This window comes from Trachypithecus francoisi, unplaced genomic scaffold (genome assembly GCF_009764315.1).
Source record: "Trachypithecus francoisi isolate TF-2019V2 unplaced genomic scaffold, Tfra_2.0 Lachesis_group12, whole genome shotgun sequence".
NCBI lineage: Eukaryota > Metazoa > Chordata > Mammalia > Primates > Cercopithecidae > Trachypithecus > Trachypithecus francoisi.
In genome coordinates, this window is record NW_022681457.1 from 8,176,120 (window position 1) to 8,203,569 (window position 27,450).

General features: G+C 45.4%; 2 protein-coding genes across 7 annotated transcripts in view; both read left to right on the top strand.

Annotated features, from left to right (window-relative positions):
* On the top strand, window positions 1-25,722 carry ZNF415 (zinc finger protein 415). 6 transcript variants are annotated; one of them, XM_033229021.1, is made up of 5 exons: window positions 407-487; window positions 5,115-5,278; window positions 6,116-6,324; window positions 16,366-16,492; window positions 23,689-25,722. In XM_033229021.1, the coding sequence occupies exons 3-5, from the start codon at window positions 6,310-6,312 to the stop codon at window positions 25,218-25,220; spliced, it is 1,674 nt and encodes a 557-aa protein (XP_033084912.1). In that variant the 5' UTR covers window positions 407-487; window positions 5,115-5,278; window positions 6,116-6,309; the 3' UTR covers window positions 25,221-25,722. The 6 variants fall into 6 exon arrangements, with proteins under 6 accessions (XP_033084910.1, XP_033084912.1, XP_033084911.1 ...); XM_033229020.1 differs by lacking the exon at window positions 6,116-6,324 and adding an exon at window positions 5,985-6,066 and having other exon boundaries at window positions 5,115-5,216; XM_033229019.1 differs by lacking the exons at window positions 5,115-5,278; window positions 6,116-6,324 and adding an exon at window positions 5,985-6,066 and having other exon boundaries at window positions 1-599.
* The window catches only part of LOC117093626 (zinc finger protein 888-like), a 385,964-nt gene that overhangs the window by 144,674 nt on the left and 213,840 nt on the right, over window positions 1-27,450 (top strand). The window lies entirely within an intron of this gene.

The window sequence follows — 27,450 nt, forward strand, 5'->3', positions numbered from 1 at the left end:
TAGAGGCTATTTTTGCACTCACTTATTGTATTGCATCAATCCATATGTCTTGTATTGCCCCAATACCACACAATTTTTATTATCTTTCCTATATTGGTAGTCTTGAAATCCAGTGGAGTTATTCCAGACACTTTATTTTTGTTTTTCGATAACATTTATGGATCCAGCCACTGCTAGTTGTGGATCCCCCACCGAAATCCCAGTTCCCAGACTGCTAAGCTGCAGGAGACTCCCTAGCAGGATCGGGTCCAACCTGCAGGCAAAATAGTTTTACCATAAACCGTTTCCAACCTGGTAAGTGGAAAATATTTTGGTTTCCAACATGAGTGGCCCACACAACTCTGCTTCTTAACCTTGAAACGGCGCAGGCCCCGCCCACTCCAACCGCGCCACGCCTCCAGGCTGCCCGGGCTCTGCTCTCCGCGCATGCGCAGTTTCCTATAGTCCCGGAAACGGATCGTGTTGGGTGAAGGTGACGGCGCTGAGCGTGAGTGGCCCTCTGTGTAGATGAAACCTGCGCTCCCTGTTTCCCCTTTCCACAGCCGATGCCCGGGGTCGCTACGGGCTTTAAAATCCCCGCACCGCGCCCTCCACCCCCGGTGAATACAGGCCTCACGGTGTGGGTCCGGAATCGCTTCCGTTTGGGTTGAACTCGCTCTGAGGCTGCTCCCTGTCCGGGCCCTTTGCTTCTTCCTCCCGCTTAAAACCTTTTCCTGACCCCTCCTCCAGCCCCGGGCTTTTTAAAGTCCTCACCCAAGAGGTAAATTCCCGTCCTGGGCGCATCCCAGCCTCGCCCTGGTCGGCCCCTGGAGCGCAGCGCTCCAGAGCCCGCGTGCTCTGCCTGGTCCTGGGATCCTGCAGACCCCACCCCTGTCCGAAGGTGCCGTCGCCCCCCACCTCCCTTCTCCTCGTGCCAGGCCCTGCTGCTCCCCAGGCCTCCCCTGAGCCCGCGTTGGGGAGGTGCTCAGGGCCTGTCCTGTGACACCCGGTGTTCTTGCCTGCCCTCCTCCACTCCCTGGAAAATGCTCTCCTCCAGGTTGCAGGCATCTTACCCCAGACCCTCTTGTGAATGTGTGGGCCAAAGGGATCCGGAGACAGAGAGGGACAGAGAGAGCAGTAGAAAACCTGAGACAGAGCAAAGAATGAGGGAAACCAATACACAGATGGCAAAGTAGAGGATGGTTAGAAATTTTCAAAGAGACAGAGTGAAAGAAGAAGCCAAGAAAGTAGCAAGGAGAGAAAAGTAACTAGACACATTTCGAGAAAACGCACAGTATCCAGAGAGATGAAGGACAGCAAGGTAGGGCGGGGGCAGCAAAGAGGGAGGCTCCTCAGATAGAGAGTGGGAGAGAGGAGGAGGGATTTGGAGCCAGGGCAGACAGAGCAGTGTGCTGGGACAAAAAGAAGGGGCAGCCGAAGACAAGGAGAGCAGAGGGAGAACCACAGCACGGGGAGGCCTGGGACCTGGGGGTGCCAAAGAGTGGGGACAAGGGTGTGTAACAGGGAAGAGGGAATTTAACAGGGGGCGCTGAAATGGGGAACAAAGAGCCAGAAATATGTGGAGATTGGGACGATGAAAAGATTAGGAAGAAAGAGGAATATGAGGTGAAACAAATTGCAAGACTGGAAAAAACAGGTGAAAGAGAAGAAATAGAGGGAAGAAGGGGAGAAACAGCAGGAGAGGAGAGGGGCTCAAAATGAGCAGAATCCTAGGGAGAAAATAAGGGGGAAGGAAAGAGCTAGAGAAAGAAGGTGAGAATGAGAGCTATGTACGGAATGAGGGAGGGAAACACACGGTAATGAGGAAAAAGGAGGACCCTGGGTCCAGGTGAGTTGTGAATTGACTGGATGTATTATCTACATTTTGACCTGTTGGTTTCTGTCTTTATAAGTTTAAAATACACAGATGAAGATGAGAGTTGCAAAACTCCTGTCTATTAAGGCTGGTGCATTTTATAATTATGACATCAGAAGTTAGCTTCCACTTGCAATCCCTGTTAAGGCAGAGGGAAGTGACTTGACTCATTAATCCCACAGCTCATCCTCTTCCCTTTCCTTGGCATTGGGGCAGGGGGAGGGGAAGGGGGAGTGGGAGAGTAAAGCTGGGCAGAAAGTGAAAGACTTATCACTACATAGTGTCTCTCCAAAGCAGGGGTGTCCAATCTTTTGGTTTCCCTGGGCCACATTGGAAGAAGAATTGTCTTGGGCCACACATAAAGTACGCTAACACTGACGATAGCTGATGAGCTAAAAATAAATAAATAAATTAATTAATTAAAAATATGCAAAAAATCTCAAAGTGTTTTAAGAAAGTTTAGGAATTTGTGTTGGGCTGCATTCAAAGCCTTCCTAGGCTGCAGAGTGGACAGCCTTGCTCTAAAGGAACATTAAAAGTGTTGAGGCCGGGCACAGTGGTTCATGCCTATAATCCCAGCACTTTTTGAGATGGAGGCTTGCTCTGTCACCCAGGCTGGAGTGCAGTGGCGTGATCTTACCTCACCGCAACCTCCGCCTCCTGGGTTCAAGTGATTCTCCTGCCCCAGTCTCCCGAGTAGCTGGGACTACAGGCGTGCGCCACCACGCCCAGCTAATTTGTATTTTTAGTAGAGATGGGGTTTCACCATGTTGGTCAGGCTGGTCTCAAACTCCTGACCTCATAATCCGCCCGCCTCGGCCTCCCAAAGTGCTGGGATTACAGGCGTGAGCCACTGCGCCTGGCCCCAGTTTTAATTTTAAAATGATAGAGATATGGCAGGCATGATTGCTCATGCCTATAATCCCAGCACTTTCAGAGGCTGAGACAGGACAATCACTTGAGCCCAGTTTGAGACCAGCCTAGGTAACATAGTGAGACCCTGTCACTATAAAAAATTTAAAAATTAGCCAGATGTGGTGGTTTGTGCCTGTTGTCGTCCCAGCTACTCCAGAGGCTGAGGTGGGAGGATTGCTTTAGCCCAGGAGATCAAGGCTGCACTGAGCCAGGATTGCATCGCTGCACTCTAGCCTGGCTGACAGAGCAAGATCCTGTTTAAAAACAAAAAAGGAGGCCGGGCGCGGTGGCTCAAGCCTGTAGTCCCAGCACTTTGGGAGGCCGAGATGGGCGGATCACAAGGTCAGGAGATCGAGACCATCCTGACTAACACGGTGAAACCCCGTCTCTACTAAAAAAAATACAAAAAACTAGCCGGGCGAGGTGGCGGGCGCCTGTAGTCCCAGCTACTAGGGAGGCTGAGGCAGGAGAATCGCTAGAACCCAGGAGGCGGAGGTTGCAGTGAGCCGAGATGGTGCCATTGCACTCCAGCCTGGGCAACAGAGCCAGACTCCGTCTCAAAAAAAAAAAAAAAAAAAAAAAGGGCCAGGAGCGGTGGCTCATGCCTGTAATCCCAGCACTTTGGGAGGCTGAGGCGGGTGGATCACGAGGTCAGGAGATTAAGACCATCCTGGCCAACGTGGCAAAACCCCGTCTCTACTAAAAATACAAAAAATAGTTGGGCATGGTGGCACGTGCCTGTATTCCCAGCTACTCAAGAGGCTGAGGCAGGAGAATCGCTTGAACCCGGGAGGCGGAGGTTGCAGTGAGCCGAAATCACGCCTCCGCACTCCAGCCTGGTGACACAGCGAGACTCCATCTCAAAAACAAAACAAAATTGGATATGAACAGACCCTTTCAGATACTACATGATTTGCAAGTCAAGTGTACGACATCATGTGTTTCTCCCAGACATCCCCACATCCAACTCTGTTACTTTGCTTCTGTCCCTGTGTAGCTGATCACAGCCTGGAGAAAACATACACCCAGATTTCCTGGAGTCATTTAATTCCTGCCCCGCACCTCTTCCATTCTCGTATTTTTCTATTCTGCACCTTGTCTCTGGAACTTTTCTTTCTTTTTTTTGCTCACTTAAAGGCCTTGTTTTTTTTTTTTTTTTCACTGTTGAGCCCCTGGAAGCAAAGGAAGAGATCTTTTCCAACTTACCCACCCACCTGTCTCAGGGCTTGGGATCCCTACCCCGGAGTGACTGGGAATGGTTTTGTTCCTGCTCCTGGCTGCTGCTAACCCTCCAATTGTGTACTAGAGGCCAGCCCCACTCATAGCCTCAGGATGTGCAATTGTTTGGATATGATTTGTTTTGCCCCACCAACTCTCATGTTGAAATGTGGTTTCCAAACTTGGGGGTAGGGTCTGGTGAGTGTCATGGGAGCAGATTGCTTGCGAATGGCTTGATGTCATTCTCTAGCGAGTGAGTTCTGACTCTTAGTTCCCCTGAGAGCTGGTTGTCAAAAAGCCTGACCTCTCTCTGTCTCTTGCCTCCTGTCTCACCATTTCATCTGCCCTGCTGGCGCCCCTTCACCCTCCACGCTGAACGGAAGCTTCCTGAGGCCCTCATCAGAGGCAGATGCTGGCACTGTGCTTCTTGTACAGCCTGCAGAACCATGAGCCAAATAAACCTCTTTTTCTTTTTTTTTTTTTTGACATGGAGTTTCGCTCTTGTTGCCTGGGCTGTAGTGCAGTGGCGCAATCTCGGCTCACCACAACCTCTGCCTCCTGGGTTCAAACGATTCTCCTGCCTCAGCCTCCCGAGTAGCTGGGATTACCAGTGCCCACCACCCAGGCCCGGCTAATTTCTTTTTGTATTTTTAGTGGAGATGGGGTTTCACCATGTTGGTCAGGCTGGTCTTGAACTCCTGACCTCAGGTGATCCACCTGCCTCGGCTTCCCAAAGTGCTGGGATTACAGGCGTGAGCCACCGTGCCTGGCCGTGTCCTCAACTTTCTGCTAGGACATCTAACAGGTATCTCCACTTTCAAGTGTCCAGAAGTGACTTTCTGACTCCCTAGATGCCTTCCCCGGCAGTCCTGCACATCTCAGATGAGGGTGACCGTGTATTTCCTGGGACTTCAAATATATAAGATATTACATTGTAACTGTGTTAATTTATAAAGAAAATATTATATGTTTAATTAAAATGGGTGAGGAAATACATCATTTCCAAAATTCTTTTGAGATACGGGAGAAAAATGTTTGAAGGCATCTGCCCTGTCTTATCTGCCCTCCCAGAGGACCTCTCTGACCTCATCTCCTACCTGTCTCCTCCTTGCTTCCTCTGCTCCAGCCACGCGGGTGCCTTTCCTGTTCCTGGGCCCTGGTTGCTCCTGCCTCAAGGCCTTCACGTGGGCTGTCCCTCTGCTGGAACTCGCTGACCCCTCAGCTGCAGGTGCAAACACCCCTCCTTCCCCAGGTTTCTGTTCTGATATCATCCTCTCAGTGGGGACTTCTGTGACCCACCTCCCATTTAACACTCCAGCCACCCCGTCACTCCCTCCTCTGGTCCCTATTGCCTGCTCTGCATGCTTCTCTCGATTCTTTCTGCTTCCACTGTCTGGATCCTGATGAACCCAAGGTCCCAAGGGGAGAACAGAGTCAGAAGGTGGGGGCTATGCTGGGCTGACCCTGTTTGAGTAGAGCTCACCCCTGGCTTCATGTGGAAGTGCTGAGGTACTTTGCAGATACACTTCTTGTGCCCGCACCCATGTCCCAGAGATTCCCATTCACATAGGTTGGGACCCGCCCTTGATGATACAGTGCCCAGCATGATTCTCGTCTATATCCAGCCCTAAGCACCAAGGCTCTGCGTCCTCTATTTCTGAGGGCTGAGCTCAGCCTGGGAGCCACAGAGAGGGAAAGGGGGCTGGGCTCTGCATGGGGGTGGATCAGGGCTGGGTCTACTCCTCACTGCTGCAGCGTGTGTACGAGCTTCTCCAGGAGGGGAGAGGGTTCTGAAGAAAGGGGTCAGAAGACTCATGTATGGGTTTTCCTGTAGGAGTTTCTTGTCCTTGGGGCCACCCTGGTGCAGTGGGCAGCAGAGGAGCATCTTTGCACAGGGCGAGCTCCTCCCTGTGTATGCTTGTGCTTGTCACACAAGAGGGCGTGTGTTGTTTTTGAGCAATAAAGAGCACTTGTTGTTGTTGTTGTTGTTACTCAGCATTGACTTCTAAAGACCCTTGGCACATGAGGAAGAAACCCAGAAGAAGACACCAAAGGAGTCAGGAATGGCTTTTACTCAGGTAAAGAAAGATTCTGTGTGGATCATTCTGTCTTCTTCCTTTCAGAAAGGCAGGAGACAGTGTGTTGGAGCTGCAAATCTTCTCCGACTCTGAAGTGTCCTGCCTGACACATTTGCTCACATTCACCCATGCCTTTCTTCAGTCCCTCTCATCTCTACTGAGATTCCGTCTCACTCTGACCCAGTGACATGAACTTGGGAAGAGTCCAGTGGGCATGGTCCTGGGAAGGGCTCACACCCAGACATGGATGGAGATGGGGTGAGGGTCCCGTGGTGTCAGTGCTGTTGGACAGCAGGGATTGTTCAGGGGCCACATCTGGATGCACTGTCAGCTCTCTGTGGCCCAGGAATAGAGAAGCAGAGAAGCTGCCCATGGAAGTCATGTTTCTTTTTGTTGTTGTTTGTTTGTTTTTGAGACAGAGTTTTGCTCTTGTTGCCCAGGCTGGAGTGCAATGGCACAATCTCGGCTCACCGGAACCTCTGCCTCCCGAGTTCAAGCGATTCTCCTGCCTCAGCCTCCCAAGTAGCTGGGATTACAGGCATGCACCACCATGCCCGGCTAATTTTGTATTTTTAATAGAGATGGGGTTTCTCTATGTTGGTCAGGCTGGTCTTGAACTCCCGACCTCAGGTAATCCACCTGCCTTGGCCTCCCAAAGTGCTAGGATGACAGGCGTGAGCCACCATGCCTGGCCTAAAGTCACATATTAATGTAGACAAATACCTGGTAAATCCTGGAAAAGGCAGCCAATAAGGGGATATATTTTGTGCCTGATTTTGTAATCCAGATGAAACTAGTGTATCAGTATGTCTCTGACTGTTAATGACTTGGAATGGGATGTAAAGTTGAGATGCAGACATCAGTACCAGAGGGCATTTTTTCCTTTAATGACTTTGAAACATAAAGTCAATGTAGAAGTATAACTGTAAGGCCGAACACAGTGGCTCAGGCCTGTAATCCCAGCACTTTGGAGGCCGAGGTGAGTGGATCACTGTAGGTCAGGAGTTTGAGACCAGCAAACATGGTGAAACGCCGTCTTTACTAAATATACAAAAATTAGCCAGGTGTGGTGGCACACACCTGTAATCCCAACTACTCAGGAGGCTGAGGTAGGAGAATTACTTGAACCTGGGAGGCAGAGGTTACAGTGAGTGGAGATCCCATCACTGCATTGCACTCCAGCCTGGGTGACAGGGCGAGACTCTGTCTAACAACAACAAAAAATGTAACTGTAGGACTTTTTTTTGTTTGTTTTTGAGACAGAGTCTTGGTCTGTCGCCCAGGTTGGAGTGCAGTGGAACGATCTCGGCTCACCGCACCCTCCACCTCCCGGGTTCAGATGATTCCTCTGCCTCAGCCTCCCAAGTAGCTGAGACTACAGGCGCCCGCCACTGTGCCCGGCTAATTTTTGTAGAGATGGGGTTTCACTATGTTGGCCAGACTGGTCTTGAACTCCTGACCGTATGGTCCGCCTGCCTCAGCCTCCCAAAGTGCTGGGATTATAGGCGTGAGTCACCATGCCCGGCCAGCTGTAGGAGTAGGACTTTTTTTTTTTTTTTGAGTCTTGCTCTGTCACCCAGGCTGGAGTGCAGTGGCACGATCTCAGCTTACTGCAACCTCCGCTTCCCGAGTTCAAGCGATTCTCCTGCCTCAGCCTCCTGGCTAGCTGGGATTACAGGTGCATGCTACCATGCCCAGCTAATTTTTGTATTTTTAGTAGAGACGGGGTTTCACCATGTAGGTCAGGCTGGTCTCCAACTCCTGACCTCATGATCCATCCACCTCGGCCTCCCAAAGTGCTGGGATTAGAGGCGTGAGCCACCACGCCCGGCCAAGTTTTTAAACCATTCTCAGCATTTGCATACCACGGAGATGGTGCTGTTCCTGCAGGGTCTCTTAGGCATCAGATATTTTAGGCAAAAATGGTAACAGTTTTGCTCAGACATCAGAGCAGAACTCCTTTTTCATTGAAGAGTATATAGCCATATTCTTATGATATCTATTATTATTAAGTATCATGCTGCTTTTATTTTAAACATCACACGATGTATATATTTGTTTTATGGTGAAACTCTCAATAGAGATACGTTTAGGTGCTTAGATACAGAGCATCCCTTTTCCTGTCAATCCTTACACCCTCGCACACGTCTCAATGGTGAGCCACTATTATCAGTTCTGTGAGAAGAGACAGCTCAAGACCTGTTGAAATGTGTTTAATCATTGTGAGATTTTAGAAGAAAATTTTCAGTAAATGTTTTGTTGGGGTATTTATCCTACAAGTTGTGAATATTTACATGTTTTCATATTAAGGAACCAGGATAGCTTGCTCCTTTTTCATAATATTGGTTCATATTTAAGGGGCAGATGTGATATTTTGTTGCATGTGTCATAGAATGTGTAATGATCAAGTAATGGTATTTGAGGTGTCTATTACCTTGATTATTTATCATTTTTAAGTGTTGAGAATATTTCAAGTCCTCTCTTCTAGCTGTTTTGAAAATACACGATACATTGTTGATAACTGTAGTCACCTTACGATGCTGTCCAACATTAGAACTTATTCCTTCTAACTATAGTTGTACTCATTAACCAACTTCTCTTTGTCCTCCCTGCCCGCACCCACCCACACACCCTTCACAGTCTCTGATAACTACCATTCTACTTTCTACCTCCATGCAATCAACTTTTTTTTGAGACGGAGTCTCGCTCTGTCGCCCAGACTGGAGTGCAGTGGCCGGATCTCAGCTCACTGCAAGCTCCGCCTCCCGCGTTTATGCCATTCTCCTGCCTCAGCCTCCCGAGTAGCTGGGACTACAGGCGCCCGCCACCTCGCCCAGCTAGTTTTTTGTATTTTTTAGTAGAGATGGGGTTTCACCGTGTTAGCCAGGATGGTCTCGATCTCCTGACCTTGTGATCCACCCGTCTCGGCCTCCCAAAGTGCTAGGATTACAGGCTTGAGCTACCGCGCCCGGCCGGCAATCAACTTTTTTTAACTCCCACAAGTGAGTGTCAACATGCGAGATTTGCCTTTCTGTTCCTGATGTATGTCACTTAATATAATGACCAGCAGTTCCATTCATGTTGCTACATTCTTTTTTATGGCTGAATATACCACATTTCATTATCTATTCACCTGTTGATAGATAGGTAGGTTGATGTCATATCTTTGCTATTGTGAATAGTGCTGCAGTAAACATGGGAGTACAGCTATCCCTTTGATATCACTGATTTCTTCTTTCTTGATAAATACCCAGTAATGGGATTGCTGGATTATGTGGTAGTTCTAGTTTTAGTTTTTGAGAAGTCTTCATACTGTTCATAATGGCTATACTAATTTATTTATTTATTTATTTTAATTTTCTTGAGACAGAGTCTCACTCGGTTGCCCAGGCTGGAGTGCAGTGGCATGGTCACAGCTCACTGCATTGTCCACCTCACAGGTTCAAGCAGTTCTCCCTGCCTCAGCCTCTTGAGTAGCTGGGATTACGGGTGCCCACCACCACACCCGGCTAATTTTTGTATTTTTAGTAGAGACGGGGTGGTGAGTTTTGTCATATTGAGTAGGCTGGTCTCGAACTCCTCGCTTCAGGTATCTGCCTGCCTTGACCTCCCAAAGTGCTGAGATTACAGATGTAAGCCACCACGCCTGGCCTGTAATGGCTATACTAGTTTACATTCCCACCAGTAGTGTATTAGAGTTACCCATTCTCCACATTCCTCACCAGCATCTGTTATTTTTTTTTGTCTTTTTTTTTTTTGAGACGGAGTCTTGCTCTGTCGCCTGGGCTGGGGTGCAGTGGAGTGCAGTGTCTTTTTTAGTAATAGCCAGTCTAACTGGGATAAGATGATACTGTGCTTTTCTCATTCTTTGATGATTACTGATGTTGAGCATTTTATATATATACATATCTGTTGGCCATTTGTATGTCCTCTTTGGAGAAAGGTCTATTCTGTCCTTTGCCCAAGTTTTAGTGGGATTATTTCTTTGTTACTGTTGAACTGTTTGAGTTCCTTGTACGGTTTGAATATTAGTCCTTTGTCAGATGAATAGTTTACAAATATTTCCTCCTATTCAACAGGTTGCCTTTTCACTCTATGCACAGCTTTTATTTTATTTTATTTTATTTTATTTTATTTTTTACTTTTTGAGACGGAGTCTTGCTCTGTCACCCAGGCTGGAGTGCAGTGGCCGGATCTCAGCTCACTGCAAGCTCCACCTCCCGGGTTCCCGCCATTCTCCTGCCTCAGCCTCCCGAGTAGCTGGGACTACAGGCGCCGCCACCTCGCCCGGCTAGTTTTTTGTATTTTTAGTAGAGACGTGGTTTCACCGTGTTAGCCAGGAGGGTCTCGATCTCCTGACCTCGTGATCTGCCCGTCTCGGCCTCCCAAAGTGCTGGGATTACAGGCTTGAGCCACCACACCCGGCTATGCAAAGCTTTTAAATTTAATATAGTGCCATTTATCTATCTTTGTTTTTGCCATTGATGCTTTTGAGGTCTTAGCCATAAAACCTTTGTCTAGACCAGTGTCCTGAAGTGTTTGTCCTGTTTTCTTACAGTAGTTTTATATTTTGGGGGTCTTATTTTTAAGTTGTTAATGCATCTGTGTTGATTTTTGTATATGGTGCCATATAGGGATCCAATTTCATTCTTCTACACATGGATATCCAATTTTCCCAGCGCCATTTATTAAAGAGGATGTCATTTCCCCAGTGTATGTATTTGGTGCCTTTGTCACAAATCATTTGGCTGTAAGTACATGTATTTATTTCTGGGTTCACAATTTTGTTTCATTTGTCTGTGTGGCTGTTTTTATACCAATACCATGCTCTTTTGTTTACTATAGCCTTGTAATATATTTTGAAGTCAGGTAGAGTGATGCCTTCAGCTTTACTCAGGATTGCTTTGACTCTTTGGGCTCTTTTTTGATACCATACAAATTTTAGGATTCTTTTTTCTGTTTTTAATAAAATGACATTGGTATTTCAATAGAGATTGCGTTGAATCTGTAAATTCTTTGGGCACTATGGTCATTTTAACAATATTAATTCTCACTTTGGGAGGCCAAGGCGGGCACATCACGAGGTCAGGAGTTCTAGACCAGCCTGGGCAACATGGTGAAACCCCATCTCTATTAAAAATACAAAAACTTATCCAGGTGTGGTGGCAGGCACCTGTAATCCCAGCTACTCAGGAAGCTGAGGCAGGAGAATTGCTTGAAACCGGGAGGTGGAGGTTGCAGTGAGCTGAGATGACACCATTGCACTCCAGCCTGGGTGACAGAGCAAGACTCTGTCTCAAAAAAAAAAAAAGAAAAACCTAGGAACGGATTTAACCAAGGAGGTAAAAGATGTCTACAAAAGGAACCCTACAGCTGGGCACGGTGGCTCACGCCTATAATCCCAGCACTTTGAGAGGCCGAGGCAGGTGGATCCCTGAGGTCAGGAGTTCAAGACCAGCCTGACCAACATGGAGAAACCCCATTTCTACTAAAAAAAAATACAAAATTAGTCAGGTGTGGTGGCACATGCCTGTAATCCCAGCTGCTTGGGAGGCTGAGGCAGTAGAATCCCTTGAACCCGGGAGGTAGAGGTTGCAGTGAGCTGAGATTACACCACTGCACTCCAGCCTAGGTGACTGAGAGAGACTGCGTCTCAAAAAAAAAAAAAAAAAAAAAAAAGAACCCTACAAAATACTGATGAAAAAATTTCAAGAGGACACAAACAAATGGAAAGACATTTCATGCTCACAATTGAAAGAATTTATATATATATATATTTGAGACTGAGTCTCGCTCTGTTGCCCAGGTTGGAGTGCAGTGGCATGGTCTCGGCTCACTGCAAACTCCGCCTCCTGGGTTCAAGCGATTCTCATGCCTCAGCCTCCCAAGTAGCTGGGGGACAGGCGTCTGCCCCCACGCTGGGCTTATCTTTTGTATTTTTAGTGGAGACAGGGTTTCATCGTTTTGGCCAGGCTGGTCTCGAACTCCTGACCTCAGGTGATGCACCCGCCTCTGCCTCCCAAAGTGCTGGGATTATAGATGTGAGCCACCATGCCCAGCCTGCCATTCCTAGGTATTTTAATTCTTTGTTAACTCTTATAAATTGATTTTGCCTTTGTGATTCCTTTGATTTTGCCCTCATGATTCCTTTTTCAGGTAGTTATTTTTGGTGTATAGAAACACTACTGATATTTGTATATTGATTTTGTAACTTACAACCTCACTGAATTTATCAGAACTAAGTATTTTTTGGTGGGCCCTTGAGGTTTTTTTAGATTAATATCATCTGTAAAATAGGACAGTTTGACTTGTTCTTTTCAATTCGATGTCCTTTGCCTCTTTTTCTTGCCTGATTGCTGTGACTACAACTTCCAGAACTGTGTGAAATAGAAGTGGTAACAGTGGGCATCTTTGAGTTATTCCAGTTCTTAGAGGAAAAGCATTCAGCTTTTTTCCATTCAGCATGATTTTAGCTGTGGGTTTGCCATCTAAGCGTTTTTTTTTTTTTTTTGAGGCGGAGTCTCGCTCTGTCGCCAGGCTGGAGTGCAGTGGCCAGATCTCAGCTCACTGCAAGCTCCGCCTCCCGGGTTCACGCCATTCTCCTGCCTCAGCCTCCTGAGTAGCTGGGACTACAGGCGCCCGCCACCTCGCCCGGCTAGTTTTTTGTATTTTTTAGTAGAGACGAGGTTTCACCGTGTTAGCCAGGATGGTCTCGATCTCCTGACCTCGTGATCCGCCCGTCTCGGCCTCCCAAAGTGCTGGGATTACAGGCTTGAGCCACCGCGCCCGGCCTCTTTTTTTTTTTTTTTTGAAATGGAGTCTCGCTCTGTTGCCCAGGCTGGAGTGCAGTGACCGGATCTCGGCTCGCTGCAAGCTCCACCTCTCAGGTTCACGCCATTCTCCTGCCTCAGCCTCCCGAGTAGCTGGGACTACAGGCACCTGCCACCACGCCCAGCTAATTTTTTCTATTTTTTAGTAGAGATGGGGTTTCACCATGTTAGCCAGGATGGTCTCGATCTTCTGACCTCGTGATCTGCCAGCCTCGACCTCCTAAAGTGCTGGGATTACAGGCATGAGCCACTGCACCCAGCCTAATTTTTGTATTTTTAGTAGAGACGGGGTTTTACCATCTTGGCCAGGGTGCTCTTGAACTCCTGACCTCAGGTGATCTGCCCACCTTGGCCTCCCAAAGTGCTGGGTTTACAGGAGTGAGCCACCATGCCTGGCCTATTTGAAATTTTTCTACTTTTTTTTTTTTTTTTTTTTTTTTTTTTTGAGGAGGAGTCTCGCTCTGTCGCCCGGACTGGAGTGCAGTGGCCGGATCTCAGCTCACTGCAAGCTCCGCCTCCCGGTTTACGCCATTCTCCTGCCTCAGCCTCCCTAGTAGCTGGGACTACAGGCGCCCGCCACCTCGCCCGGCTAGTTTTTTGTTTTGTATTTTTAGTAGACACGGGGTTTCACTGTGTTAGCCAGGATGGTCTCGATCTCCTGACCTCGTGATCCGCCCATCTCGGCCTCCCAAAGTGCTGGGATTACAGGCTTGAGCCACCGCGCCCGGCCGAAATTTTTCTACTTTTTTCAAGTAGGTGTTTATTACTATAAACTTCCCTCTTAGCATTGCTTTTGCTGTATTCCATAGGTTTTGACATATTGTGTTTTCATTTTTACTTGTTTCAAGATTTTTTTAAAAATTTCCCCCTTAATTTCTTACTAGACCCCATGGTCATTTAGGCCGTCTAATTTCCATGTATTTGTACAGTTTTGAAAGTTTCTCATGGTATTGATTTCTAATTTTATTCCATTGTTGTTCTAAGAAGATACTTATTAAGATTTTGATATTTTAAAAATGTGTTTAGACTTGTTTTGCGTTCTAATATGTAGTCTGTCTTGAAGAATGTTCTATGTGCTGATGCAAAGAATGTATATTCTGTACTTGTTGGATGAAATGTTCTGTAAATATCTCTTAGGTCTGGCTAGTCTAAAATGCAGTTTAAATTCAGTGTTTCTTTGTTAATTTTCTGTCTAAATCAGCTGTCTAATGCTAAATCCCTATTATTAGTTTTGGAGTGTATCTCTCCCTTTAATAATATTTGCCTTATATGTCTGGATGTTCCAGTGTTGGGTGTATGTATGTTTAGAATTGTTATATTCCTCTTATTGATCTCTTTATTAGTATATAATGACCTTTTCATCTCTTTTACTGTTTTTAACTTCAAGTTCATTTTGTTAAGTGGAGGTACTCCTGCTTGCTTTTGGTTTCATTTGCATATAATACGTTTTTTCATATTTTCACTTTTTTTTTTTTTTTGAGGCGGAGTCTCGCTTTGTCGCCCGGACTGGAGTGCAGTGGCCGGATCTCAGCTCACTGCAAGCTCCGCCTCCCGGGTTTACGCCATTCTCCTGCCTCAGCCTCCCGAGTAGCTGGGACTACAGGCGCCCACCACCTCGCCCGGCTAGTTTTTGTATTTTTAGTAGAGACGGGGTTTCACCGTGTTAGCCAGGATGGTCTCGATCTCCTGACCTCGTGATCCGCCCGTCTCGGCCTCCCAAAGTGCTGGGATTACAGGCTTGAGCCACCGCGCCCGGCCCATATTTTCACTTTGAGTCTATTTGTGTCTTTACAGTTGAGATGAGTTGCTTTGAGTTTCTTTTTTTTGAGATGGAATCCTTTTTTTTTTTTTTTTTTTTTTGAGATGGAGTCTTACTCTGTCACCCAGGCTACAGTGCAGTGGTGCGATCTCGGCTCACTGCAACCTCCACTTCCCAGGTTCAAGGGATTCTCCTGCCTCAGCCTCCTGAGTAGCTTGGACTACAGGCACGTGCCACCACGCCCAGCTAATTTTTTATTTTTAGTAGAGATGGGGTTTCACCATCTTGGCCAGGCTGGTGTCGAACTCCTGACCTTGTGATCCACCCACCTCGGCCTACCAAAGTGCTGGGATTACAGGCGTGAGCCACCGCGCCCGGGTGAGATGAGTTTCTTAAAGGTAGCATATAGTTGGGTTATATGCTTGTATCAGTTTAGCCAGTCTATATCTTTTATGTGGAAAGTTTAAACCATTTACATTAAGTTCATTATTGACATGCGAGGGCTTGTTACTGTCACTTTGTTCATTGATTTCTGGTTGTTTTGTATGTTCTTTGCTCCTTTCTTTGTCTAACTTTTTCATTGTGGTTTGGTGGTCTTCTATAGTGGTAACATTTACATTTGACTTGTTTCCTTACTTGCATGATAGCTCTGACCGTGGGTTTTATAGTATTGTGTGTTTTCATGATGGCCAATATTGTCCTTTTGCTTCTAGATATAGGGATCCCTTAAGCATTTCTTGTAGGGCCAGTCTGCTGGTGAAGCATTCCCTAAGCCTTTGCTTCTCTGGGAAAGACTGTTTCTCCTTTTTATGAACGATAATTTTGCTGAGTATAGTATCCTTGGCTGGCAGGGTTTTGTTTTTTTTTTTTTTCTTTCAGCACATTGAATATATCATACCATTCTCTGTTGGCCTGTAAGGTTTCTATTGAGAAATTTCCTGTTTTATGGAGCACCCTGTGTAAGTGACCAGATGCTTTTCTCTTGGTTTTTTTTTTTAGAATTCTCTTTCTTTTGACTTTTGACAGTTTGACTATAATGTGCCAAGGAGAAGACATTTTTGGATTGTCTCTCTTTGAGAATCTATGAACTTCCTGTATCTAGGTATCTAAACCTTTTACTACACTTAGGAAGTTTTTGGTTATTATTTTGTTAGATAGGTTTCTATCCTTTTCATTTTCTCTCCACCTTCTGGGACACCAAAAATTCAAATATTTGGTCACCTTACGGTGCCTGCCCCATATGTCACATAGGCTGTGTTCATTCTTTTTTATTTTGGTCTTTATTTTTGTCTGACTCGTTTATTTCAAAAGACCTGTCTTCACGTCCTGAAATTTTTTCTTCCGCTTGATCCCTAGTTCATCATTGAAGTTTTCAAATGTACTTTGTACACACATGCCTATAGTCCAGCTACTTGGAAGGCTAAAGTCGGAGGGTCACTTGAACCTGGGAATCTGCAGTGAGCCATGATCATGCCACTGCACTTCAGCCTGGGCAGCAGAGCGAGACCTTGTCTCAAACAAAAAAAAAAGAGAGAGAGAGAAAAAAAAGCACAATTAGGAAGAGATATATACTCAAAAATACCTTAGTGTGGGTCTATCAGAACACACACTTCAATTAAATCTGTACTTAAAAATCTCTTTTATTCTTATTTTGTGTGAAGATGGTAACTCCCTTCATAACCCCTTGGTGAAATGTGTTTATTATTTTAGGGACAGTTGACATTCAGGGACGTGGCCATCGAATTCTCTCAAGAGGAGTGGAAATGCCTGAATTCTACACAGAGGACTTTATACAGGGACGTGATGTTGGAGAACTACAGGAACCTGGTCTCCCTGGGTGAGGATTATTTTCTTCCAGAAGTCAAAATCTGCCCTTGGTATCTTGCCATTTTCCCTTGTGTGCCCTCTTGGGAGCCCCTGCATTGCCTGAGTTTGAGGCCTTGTTGACTCTGAAATGAAAAGCTCCATAATGTGGACTCTGGAGTTTAACCATCCCCTTTTTCCAGATGCTCTGACCCCTTCCTGATACAACAGTGGTGGTTTCAGAGCTGAAGTATGCATGAAAGCATATAGTAGACTTTTGAAGTACTCACTTCTTGTTTTCTACCCCTGTACTTTCATTCAGTAGTTCTTGGAGGGGAGCTGGATATTTGCATATTACAGTCTTCCCTACGCATTCAGAGTAGGCATTCAGTGAAAGAATTTGTGAAATATTTTCCTAGATCCATCTGTGATATTCTCTCTTCTTATCCAAGCAAAGGGCTGAGATTCTTGAAAAGCCACAGCACATCATGTTCCATTCATTTTATAAGCAGGAAGTTCTCTTCCTGACCAGAATATTATCTCATGTGAGAGCACAGGAAAGAGCCCTGGACCATGGAAGCCAAGTGCAAATAGCAAGAAAACCAAAAGGGTGGGAATGGATCAAAGGTGTGAAAATAGGTAAGACCTCAGATGGGGGAGAGGAAGCCACACCATTAAATTATGTTTGGAAACTCTCAGCCAGTGGGAGAGTTCTACAGGAAAACAAATGTTTATATCCTGTGAGCTCTTAGAGGAAATTTTAAACTTCCCCTACTTCTGCCTCTGCTCTTGAGACGTGTCATAGATGATCCTTTCGCTGTCCAGTGGGGGCTGCAGCTCAAACAGAGACAAATGGAAGTGCTTATCATGATGGACAAGTGATGGACAACATTGCCCTCCGACTTCTATGAACTCTCTGGCTCCTTCACTCTGAGGGGTCCAGAAGGGGCCATATCACAAGGGTCTGCTTCTCTGTTGGTCTCTCCTGTTCTTTTGTTTTGAGATGGAGTTTCACTCTTGTTGCCCACGCTGGAGTATAACGGCGCAATCTCAGCTCACCGCAACCACTGCCTCCCAGGTTCAAATGATTCTCCTGCCTCAGCCTCCTGAGTAGCTGGGATTATAGGCGTGCACCACCACACCCAGCTAATTTTGTATTTTTAGTAGAGACGGGGTTTCACCATGTTGGTCAGGCTGGTCTCAAACTCCTGACCTCAGGTGAGCCGCCCACCTCGGCCTCCCGGAGTGCTGGGATTACAGGCGTGAGCTGCCGCGCCCTGCCGGTCTCTCCTGTTCTTGATGCCCACCTGATGCTCAGTTCGCTTTCCATATAGATCAGAGCTGAGGCCTCCACAGTCCTGATGCCTGGAGCTATCTATGCTCCACCTCATCTCCGGTGTTTGGAAGACCTGCGCAGGAGATGGGAAACACTGGCTGCTCCTCCTTTGCATCTGAGGCCCCAGGAGCTGCACGGAGTTGTCTCAAGCCCTTTGTGCCTGTTGTGATCCCTCAGCCATTTCTTCTCTTCTGCTTTTGCCACAGTTCATGGGTGTGTGGACCAGCGGAGGGGGTTGGATCTTCTGAGACTGTTACTCAGCAGAACTGTAAGAACAGTTGACAGGTCTTCACTGGGATCCCCCGTCCTACACAGGGAGTATATCTTGGTCTTTCAGGCTCTTAGCTTAGGATCCATCTATAGGCAGAGCAGACAATCCCATCTCAAGATCTTTCAAAATCCAGCCTCATATGTTGTATTTTTCTGTCTTTTCCATTGGTCTCACTACTATATGAATGTAGAAAAACCTTGGCTCTTCCTGATTTTGTTTTCTCTTAACTTTGCATGATTTTTCCTCTGAAAACCGACTTTTGGTCAGGTGCAGTGGCTCACGTCTGTAATTCTAGCTCTCTGGGAGGCCGAGGTGGGCGGATCACCTGAGGTCAGGAGTTCAAGATCAGACTGACCAACATGGTGAAACCCCATCTCTACTAAAATACAAAAATTAGCCGGGCATAGCTGGGCACGGTGGCTCATGCCTTGTAATCCCAGCACTCTGGGAAGCCAAGGCAGGTGGATCACCTGAGATCAGGAGTTCGAGACCAACCTGGCCAACATGGTGAAACCCCGTCTCTCCTAAAAATACAAAAATTAGCCAGGCATGGTGGCATGCGCCTGTAAGCCCAGCTACTCAGGAGGCCAAGGCAGGAGAATTGCATGACCCCACGAGGCAGAGGTTGCAGTTAACTGAGACGGCACCACTGCACTACAGCCTGGGTAACAGAGCGAGACTCCATTTCAAAAACAAAACCCGGCTTTTGATATACACACCCCTAGGGTCTGTCATTTGTCTGTATTCCTGCTATGATAACCAGCCTATAGGTTATGCATACCTTCTCCTGGAGTCTCTTATGGAGGGTGTTTATGTGATAACAGGAAATTTGTGAGTGAAAACTCTTTGACTAATATAATTGAATAGCCTCCTGCTACATGTAGAGATGCCCCTTAAAGCGCTGAGCAGAATTGTCAGCATGGCCCAGGATATGAGATACAAAATATCAGGCGAGCCTGATTGACACGTGTTTCCAGCTGTCCTTCCAGTATTGAGGAGCCTCACAAAAGTGTATCTGAAGGGCACTGTGACAGTGCTGGACACAAAAACTAATGATCATCTCCCCTAAGCCAGCATTCGGTGCGGGATGTTCTCCTAGCGATGACATTGTCCAACTTCACAGCATCATATGTGTGAGGCTCTTGACTAAACTATTGTTCACGCCGTATTTGTTCATTTTCCATCCTGTATGCACCATTGTTCATTCTCATCAATAAACCTTTGTTCAGCCTGGGTTCAATTTGTTGTAGGTTCAAACCTACAACAAATACAGCGTTGACACATCACATCTTGTGGAGGGAGCTTGTGAAGCTGAGTGATGCCTTGGTTTTTTCTCGTTTGTTCTTTTTTTTACTTCACATCGCTGTAATGCCTCGGTTTTTTTTTTTTTTTTTTTTTTTGAGACAGAGTCTCGCTCTGTCGCCCAGGCTGGAGTGCAGTGGCCGGATCTCAGCTCACTGCAAGCTCCGCCTCCCAGGTTTACGCCATTCTCCTGCCTCAGCCTCCCGAGTAGCTGGGACTACAGGCGCCCGCCACCTCGCCCGGGTAATTTTTTAAATTTTTTTTTAGTAGAGACGGGGTTTCACCGGGTTAGCCAGGATGGTCTCGATCTCCTGACCTCGTGATCCGCCCATCTCGGCCTCCCAAAGTGCTGGGATTACAGGCTTTAGCCACCGCACCCGGTGATGCCTCGGTTTTTAAAGTCCAGTGTCATTTGTTTAAGCCACTACTACTTTCATCTTGTACATTTACATGTGGTATAAATGAACACTTTTTTCATTTAGTCATAAATTCTGTATTTTTTATGATCCTTTTTTTTTTTTTTGGAGATGGAGTTTCGCTCTTGTCGCCCAGGCTGGAGTACAATGGCACAATCTCAGCTCACTGCAACCTCTGCCTCCCAGGTTTAAGTGATGCTCCTGCCTCAGCCTTCTGAGTAGTTGGGACTGTAGGCGTGCACCACCACACCTGGCTAATTTTGTGTTTTTAGTAGAGACAGAGTTTCTCCATGTTGGTCAGGCTGGTCTTGAACTCCTGACCTCACGTGATCCACCCACCTTGGCCTCCCAAAGTGGTGGGATTACAGGCGTGAGCCACCGCGCCTGGCCCCAAGGTCAGAATTGTAACTGTCCTAGTGGAATTATATCCCACAGACGTGCATGCACAAATTTTCCTCCTACATTCCCATTCCTCCCTCCCCTGTGTTCTTGCCCTTCCCCTCTCCTATCCTCACATGATACCTTGATCTGCATGGGATATACTGTTGCTTTTTAGCATATTGATTTTGTATTCCTGAACACCCCAATTTCCACAGGACTTCTTCACCCTCCACACTACTCACAGTATGCAAGACTAGATGCTACTCAACTGCTTTGTAAGTCAGGATCTGCCTAAATCAGTATGTGTAGGAAGTGATGACTCACATACCATTATCCATGAGAGCTAACTGACTAGATGTGTTGGTGGTGTAGTGGTGAGCATAGCTGCCTTCCATGAGAGCTGACTGAATAACACTATTACCAACACAGTCCAGCTCTTGTATCTCCTTTTCTTCATGTGCTCCTTGCCTGGGTGCATTCTTGCTGTAACTGATTGTTTTCAACATTGCACATGTCCACCCAGGTTTTCCTTACTGCCTGGGTGGACATGTGCTTAAAAACATGTCTGGTGGCCTGGCGCGGTGGCTCACGCCTGTAATCCCAGCACTTTGGGAGTCTGAGGTGGTCAGATCACTTGAGGTCAGGAGTTTGAAACCAGCCTGGCCAACATGGTTAAACCCCTTCTCTACTAAAAATTTTTAAAAAATTAGCCAGGCATGGTGGCAGGTGCCTGTAATCCCAGCTACTCGGGAGGCTGAGGCAGGAGAATTGCTTGAACCTGGGAGGCAGTGGTTGCAGTGAGCCGAGATCACACCACTGCACTCCAGCCTGGGCGACCGAGTGAGACTCTGTCTCAAAAAGGAAAAAAAAAAAAAAAAAAAAGTCTGAGCCTCCTGGCCCAGGATTTAGTCCTGTTTTTCTCTCTTATTTTCTGTAAAAATTGAGATTAGATACATGAATACCATGTGCCTAATGTCTTTATTTGAAAAATAATAACAATTTACCTGAAAGTTTTTAAAACAAGGTGGTGGTGTGTGATTACTTGGAATATTGCATGTCTTATAGTCAAGTCCCAAAGTTTCTTTGTTTAATAAGATTGATCAAACTTCTGTGATGATTGTGATGAGATTGTCCTTTTTCTGTCTTATATAACTCATCATGCCATAAGAAATTTCACAGGCGGGCCAGGCACGGTGGCTCACACCTGAAATCCCAGCACTTTGGAATGCTGAAGTGGGCAGATCAGCTGAGGTCAGGAGTTCGAGACCAGCCTGGCCAACATGGTGAAACCCCATCTCTACTAAAAATACAAAAATTAGCCAGGCATGGTGGTGGGCGCCTGTAATCCCAGCTACTTGGGAGACTGAGGCAGAACAGTCACTTGAACCCAGGCGGCGGAGGTTTCAGTTAGCCGAGATTGCCCCATTGCACTCCAGCCTGGGTGACAAGAGCGAAATCCCATCTCAAAAAAAAAAAAAAGAGGCCGGGCGCGGTGGCTCAAGCCTGTAATCCCAGCACTTTGGGAGGCCGAGACGGGCGGATCACGAGGTCAGGAGATCGACACCATCCTGGCTAACACGGTGAAACCCCATCTCTACTAAAAATACAAAAACTAGCCGGGCGTGGTGGTGGCGCCTGTGGTCCCAGCTGCTCGGGAGGCTGAGGCAGGAGAATGGTGTGAACCCGGGAGGCGGAGCTTGCAGTGAGCTGAGATCCGGCCACTGCACTCCAGCCTGGGCGACAGAGCGAGACTCCGTCTCAAAAAAAAAAAAAGGAATATAGGCTAGGAGAGCTAAACCATAGCAATTTGTATCTCCCGGACCTGGAGGCTGGGAAGTCAAAATTAAGGGTGAATCAGTTCCTGGGGCAGGCCCGCTACCTGGTTTACCCCAGCCATCTTCTGACTGTCCCACATGATGGAAAGGGCAAGATAAAACATGCTCTTACATCTCGTCCTGTAAGGACATTAATCCTGTTTTTGAGTAGTCCAGCCTCATGACCTAATTATATCCCAAATGCCCCATCTGCAACAACGTCACACTAGGGAACAGGACCTTAGCATATGAATTTTGGCCAACATATTCAGACCGTAGAGACTGCATTCTATTTTGTTTGTTTTTATTTTTCAGTCCGTTCTAAACATTGTGTTCTCTGATTTCAGTTAATAAATTTTCCAAGTACAAACTCTGTTATGTGTATTTTGTGGTCGATGAACTAGGTCATGAAAGGACAATGCATATGTAGGGAATTGCTTTATTGACTGGCTGTTTGTTATGTAAGTGCAGGTGTGAAGTCATAATTGTGATTTCTGACTTTGTTCTTCACTTCTTCTTTATAATGCTATGTATTTACCTGACCTCATGCATCAAATGTCAGAGATCTTAACATATATTACGGTTCACAGGTTGTGTGCTGGTTCTGAAATAGTCCTTGTTTTTTTCTTAGGAGAGAATCATTTACAGGCTGTATAACTTTGTACAAGTGTAGTTACTAGTTTTTGGTTTGCTGGTTTTATCATGGGTTACTACAGTGTTTTATTAATTAATTGTTATGATTTACAGATGATGGGTTTTTAGTAAGTTTCATGCAATATAACTGACATGCATCACTCATTAATGTCAAAAATGCCTGGTCTGGGTGGGTACAGATAGTTTCATAACAGGTATTCAGAAAAATTAGCTATTTTTAACAATGTTTTATTAATTTTTTTCTCATTTTGTCAGTGCTGTTAGTGTTTTGCAATTCAGAATTATCATTTATGTACCTTATTCCATAAGTTTGTTGCGGCTTAGTTACCATTATGATATATTGTGTAGTACTTTTTTCATGTATATGGGCACAGTAAATATGCTGTAGCTAGGTAAAATGTAATATTTATTTCCTTTCAATAATGAGACAATAAAGTGTGTACTTTGTCGTCAAGGTGAAAAAATACTCCTTTCAGGGCTAACATAGGTTTGAACAATGTGTTTTGGTCATAGGATGTTTGAAACTGTCCTTCCCTAGAATTCATTTGAATTACATATAATCACCCTTTTTTTACTAAAGAATGTGATTCCTGGCCGGGCGCGGTGGCTCAAGCCTGTAATCCCAGCACTTTGGGAGGCCGAGACGGGCGGATCACGAGGTCAGGAGATCGAGACCATCCTGGCTAACACGGTGAAACCCCGTCTCTACTAAAAATACAAAAACTAGCCGGGCGAGGTGGCGGGCGCCTGTAGTCCCAGCTACTCGGGAGGCTGAGGCAGGAGAATGGCGTAAACCCAGGAGGCGGAGCTTGCAGTGAGCTGAGATCCGGCCACTGCACTCCAGTCCGGGCGACAGAGCGAGACTCCGCCTCAAAAAAAAAAAAAAAAAAAAAAAGAATGTGATTCCTTTGTGTTCCTAAAAATTAAAGATCTTGATTGGGAAGTTTTATAACTCTGTTGTGTATAAATATTGCTTTGTGTGTAATTCTGTTATTCCGTATAAAATATTTATATACTGTCTCTAATTGGAAACCTATGTTTTTTTATTTCTTATAGATCTCTCTCGTAACTGTATGATCAAGGAATTAGCACCGCAACGGGAAAGTAACAGAGAAGAAGTATTACACACAGTGACATTGGAACAACATGAAAAACATGACATTGAAGAGTTTTGCTTCAGGGAAATGAAGAAAAAAATACATGACTTTGACTCTCAGTGGAGAGATAATGAAAGAAATTACAACAAAGCGACTATGGCCCCAAAAGAAAATCTTACTTGTAGAAGAGACCAACATGATAGAAGTGGTATAGAAAACAAGTCTATTAAAAATCAGCTTGGATTAAGCTTTCTACCACATCTCCCTGAACTGCAGCAATTTCAAGCTGAAGGGAAAATTTATGAATGTAACCATGTTGAGAAGTCTGTCAACCATGGTTCCTCAGCTTCAGCACCCCAAATAATTTCTTCTACCATCAAAACCCATATTTCTAATAAATATGGGACTGATTTTGTCTGTTCTTCATTACTCACACAAGAACAGAAATCATGCATTAGGGAAAAACCTTACAGATACAATGAGTGCGACAAAGCCTTGAATCATGGCTCCCACATGACTGTACATCAGGTAAGTCATTCTGGAGAGAAACGATATAAATGTGATCTATGTGGCAAGGTCTTTAGTCAAAAATCAAACCTTGTGCGTCATCGGAGAGTTCACACTGGAGAGAAACCATACAAATGTAATGAATGTGACAAAGGTTTCAGTCGCAACTCATGCCTTGCCCTGCATCGGAGAGTTCATACTGGAGAGAAACCTTACAAATGTTATGAATGTGAGAAGGTCTTCAGTCGCAATTCATGCCTTGCACTACATCAGAAAATTCACATCGGAGAGAAACCTTACAAGTGTAATGAGTGTGGCAAAGCCTTTAGTGTGAGGTCAACACTTAGCAACCATCAGGTAATTCATAGTGGCGAGAAACCTTACAAATGCAATGAATGTGGCAAGGTGTTCAGTCAGACTTCAAGCCTTGCAACTCATCAGAGAATTCACACTGGGGAGAAACCATACAAGTGTAATGAATGTGGTAAAGTCTTCAGTCAAACTTCAAGCCTTGCAAGGCATTGGAGAATTCATACTGGAGAGAAACCTTACAAATGCAATGAATGTGGCAAGGTTTTCAGTTATAATTCACACCTTGCGAGTCATCAGAGAGTTCACACTGGAGAGAAACCTTACAAGTGTAATGAGTGTGGCAAAGCCTTTAGTGTGCATTCGAACTTAACTACCCATCAGGTCATCCATACTGGAGAGAAACCTTACAAATGTAATGAGTGTGGCAAAGCCTTCAGTGTGCATTCAAGCCTAACTACCCATCAGGTCATCCATACTGGAGAAAAACCTTACAAATGTAATGAGTGTGGCAGATCCTTTAGTGTGCGCCCAAACCTCACTAGACATCAGATAATCCATACTGGAAAGAAACCTTACAAATGTAGTGATTGTGGGAAGTCCTTTAGTGTGCGCCCAAACCTCTTTAGACATCAAATTATCCATACTAAAGAGAAACCTTATAAAAGAAATTAGTATGGCAAGCTCTTCAGTCAAAGTTTAAATCTTGTGAGTCATCAAAGAATTTATGCCAGAGAGAAACCATACCAATATAATAAATGTGGCAAGGTTTTCAGTCACAATTAATTCTTACACAGCATCAGAGAATTTCATTCTCGAGAGAATCCTTACAAGTATGGCAAACCCTTCATCACGAGTTCAAGCATTCATTGACGTCAGAGTCCATGCTAAAGAGAAATCATATAAACCTAAGTATGTGGCAGAGGCCTCATTTAGGTCTCACAACTCACTAGATATCAAAATGTATATACATCTTTGTATCTTTGTATATTTTGTGCATGTTGAAGCTATTAACCAAGGATCAAAACTGTAAAACATCCAAGTATTTATGTGAGGAATAATTCAGTCTAGTGCTGATAAACTTTTCATATACATTGTAGAACAACTGCAAGTTCAAATGTGTTAAAACTCATACACAACATGATATGTATTAAAGGCTGCAGGATTTTTGAAGTCACTGGTTATCTTCAGATTTTAAAATATTTTATTTATTTATTTTAGGTGTCTTGCAAGGCTACTACTTTATATTTTAGGATTTATGACTTTCAACCTAAACCTTGAAATCTGTTGATATGCCTCCTTACCTGCCTTTCATGGCGATGTCTGGGAAAGAATCAGTAAGAATCACTGCATTAGATGAGGATCATTTCTATTCAAATTCTTTGAAGAATAAGGACTCTGCCTTGGCAAATTACCAAGCATGGGGGCCGGCAGAGAATAATGCAAAATGATGATGTTGGTCATCATCCTTATTGTGTTCAGGGTGTTCTGACAGAGGGCCCTTTGGTTACAGGAAAGAGATGACCTACTAACTGACGATGAAACAGAGCAGAGCACGACCGGGCACGGTGGCTCACACCTGTAATCCCAGCACTTTGGGTGGCTGAGGCGGGTGGATCATGAGGTCAGGAGTTTAAGACCAGCCTGGCCAAGATGGTGAAACCCCATCTCTACTAAAAATACAAAAATTAGCCAGATGTGGTGGTGGGTGCCTATAATCCCAGCTACTTGGGAGACTGAGGCAGGAGACTCGCTTGAACCCGGAAGGCGGAGGTGGCAGTGAGCCGAGATTACACCACTGCACTCCAGCCTAAGTGACTGAGAGAGACTGCATCTCAAAAAAAATAAGAGCCGACCAAGACCTTAGACATTTTGATTTGTGGGAGGAGCGTAATGGGTTATAAGTGACTGATTCCATGGTGGAAATAATTCAGGGGAAAATGGTGGCTACCGTCTACATGGAATGACCATTGCTATTGTACAGCCAAGATTGAAACCACGATAGAAACCACAACCTCAAAGATAAACCACAATACCATGTTACTAATTAGGATTCACATTTACTGCTGTTATTACATTTTGCTACCATTTTATTCAGAATGTATCATAGATCTCATGTGCTAATTAATACAATCTAATTTTTGCGTAACTATGAATGCATCATGTTCTTTCTACCAACATAGTTTTATCCCACCTTAGTAGGTTACTTTGTAACAGACGATAACAACACACCATTTAGACTCTTAAGGCTGAAGGATATAACCATTTTGTTTTCTTGGAATTAAATAGAATGTTGGGAACGTACACATAGAGTGCACTTGAGTTGTTCTCCACATGCCCTGCCTCAGGATACTTATGTGAATATAATGAAAATCCCAAGAAAGTTATTTTGCACCATGAAAGCTGTATCACTCTGTTTTTTTTTTTTTTTTTTTAATTTTTTGAGACGGAGTCTTGCTCTGTCCCCCAGGCTGGAGTACAGTGGCACAATAGCTCACTGCAAGCTCTGCCTCCCGGGTTCAAGTGATTCTCCTGCCTCAGCCTCCCGAGTAGCTGGGATTACAGGCGCCTGCCACCATGTCTGGCTAATTTGTGTATTTTTAGTAGAGACAACGTTTCGCCATGTTGGCCAGGCTGGTCTCAAACTCCTTACCTCAGGTTATCTGCCTGCCTTAGCCTCTTGAAGTGCTGGGATTACAGGCATGAGCCACCGTCCCTGGCCAGCTGTATCACTCTTGGTGACTATTGCACTATATTACTATTTTTCTACATGCCTCTTGTGTGTCAGATAAGACCCAAGGAGTGAAAGTACAAATATAGTAAGAATATGGATGTAATCCCAGCACTTTGGGAGGCCGAGACGGGCAGATCACGAGGTCAGGAGATCGAGACCATCCTGGCTAAC

What these genes read in the sequence shown, in the direction of transcription:
- ZNF415 (XM_033229019.1), top strand. An exon ending in CAGGAACCTGGTCTCCCTGG is followed by an intron (nt 16,493 to 23,688) that starts GTGAGGATTATT and finishes TATTTCTTATAG; the next exon opens with ATCTCTCTCGTAACTGTATG.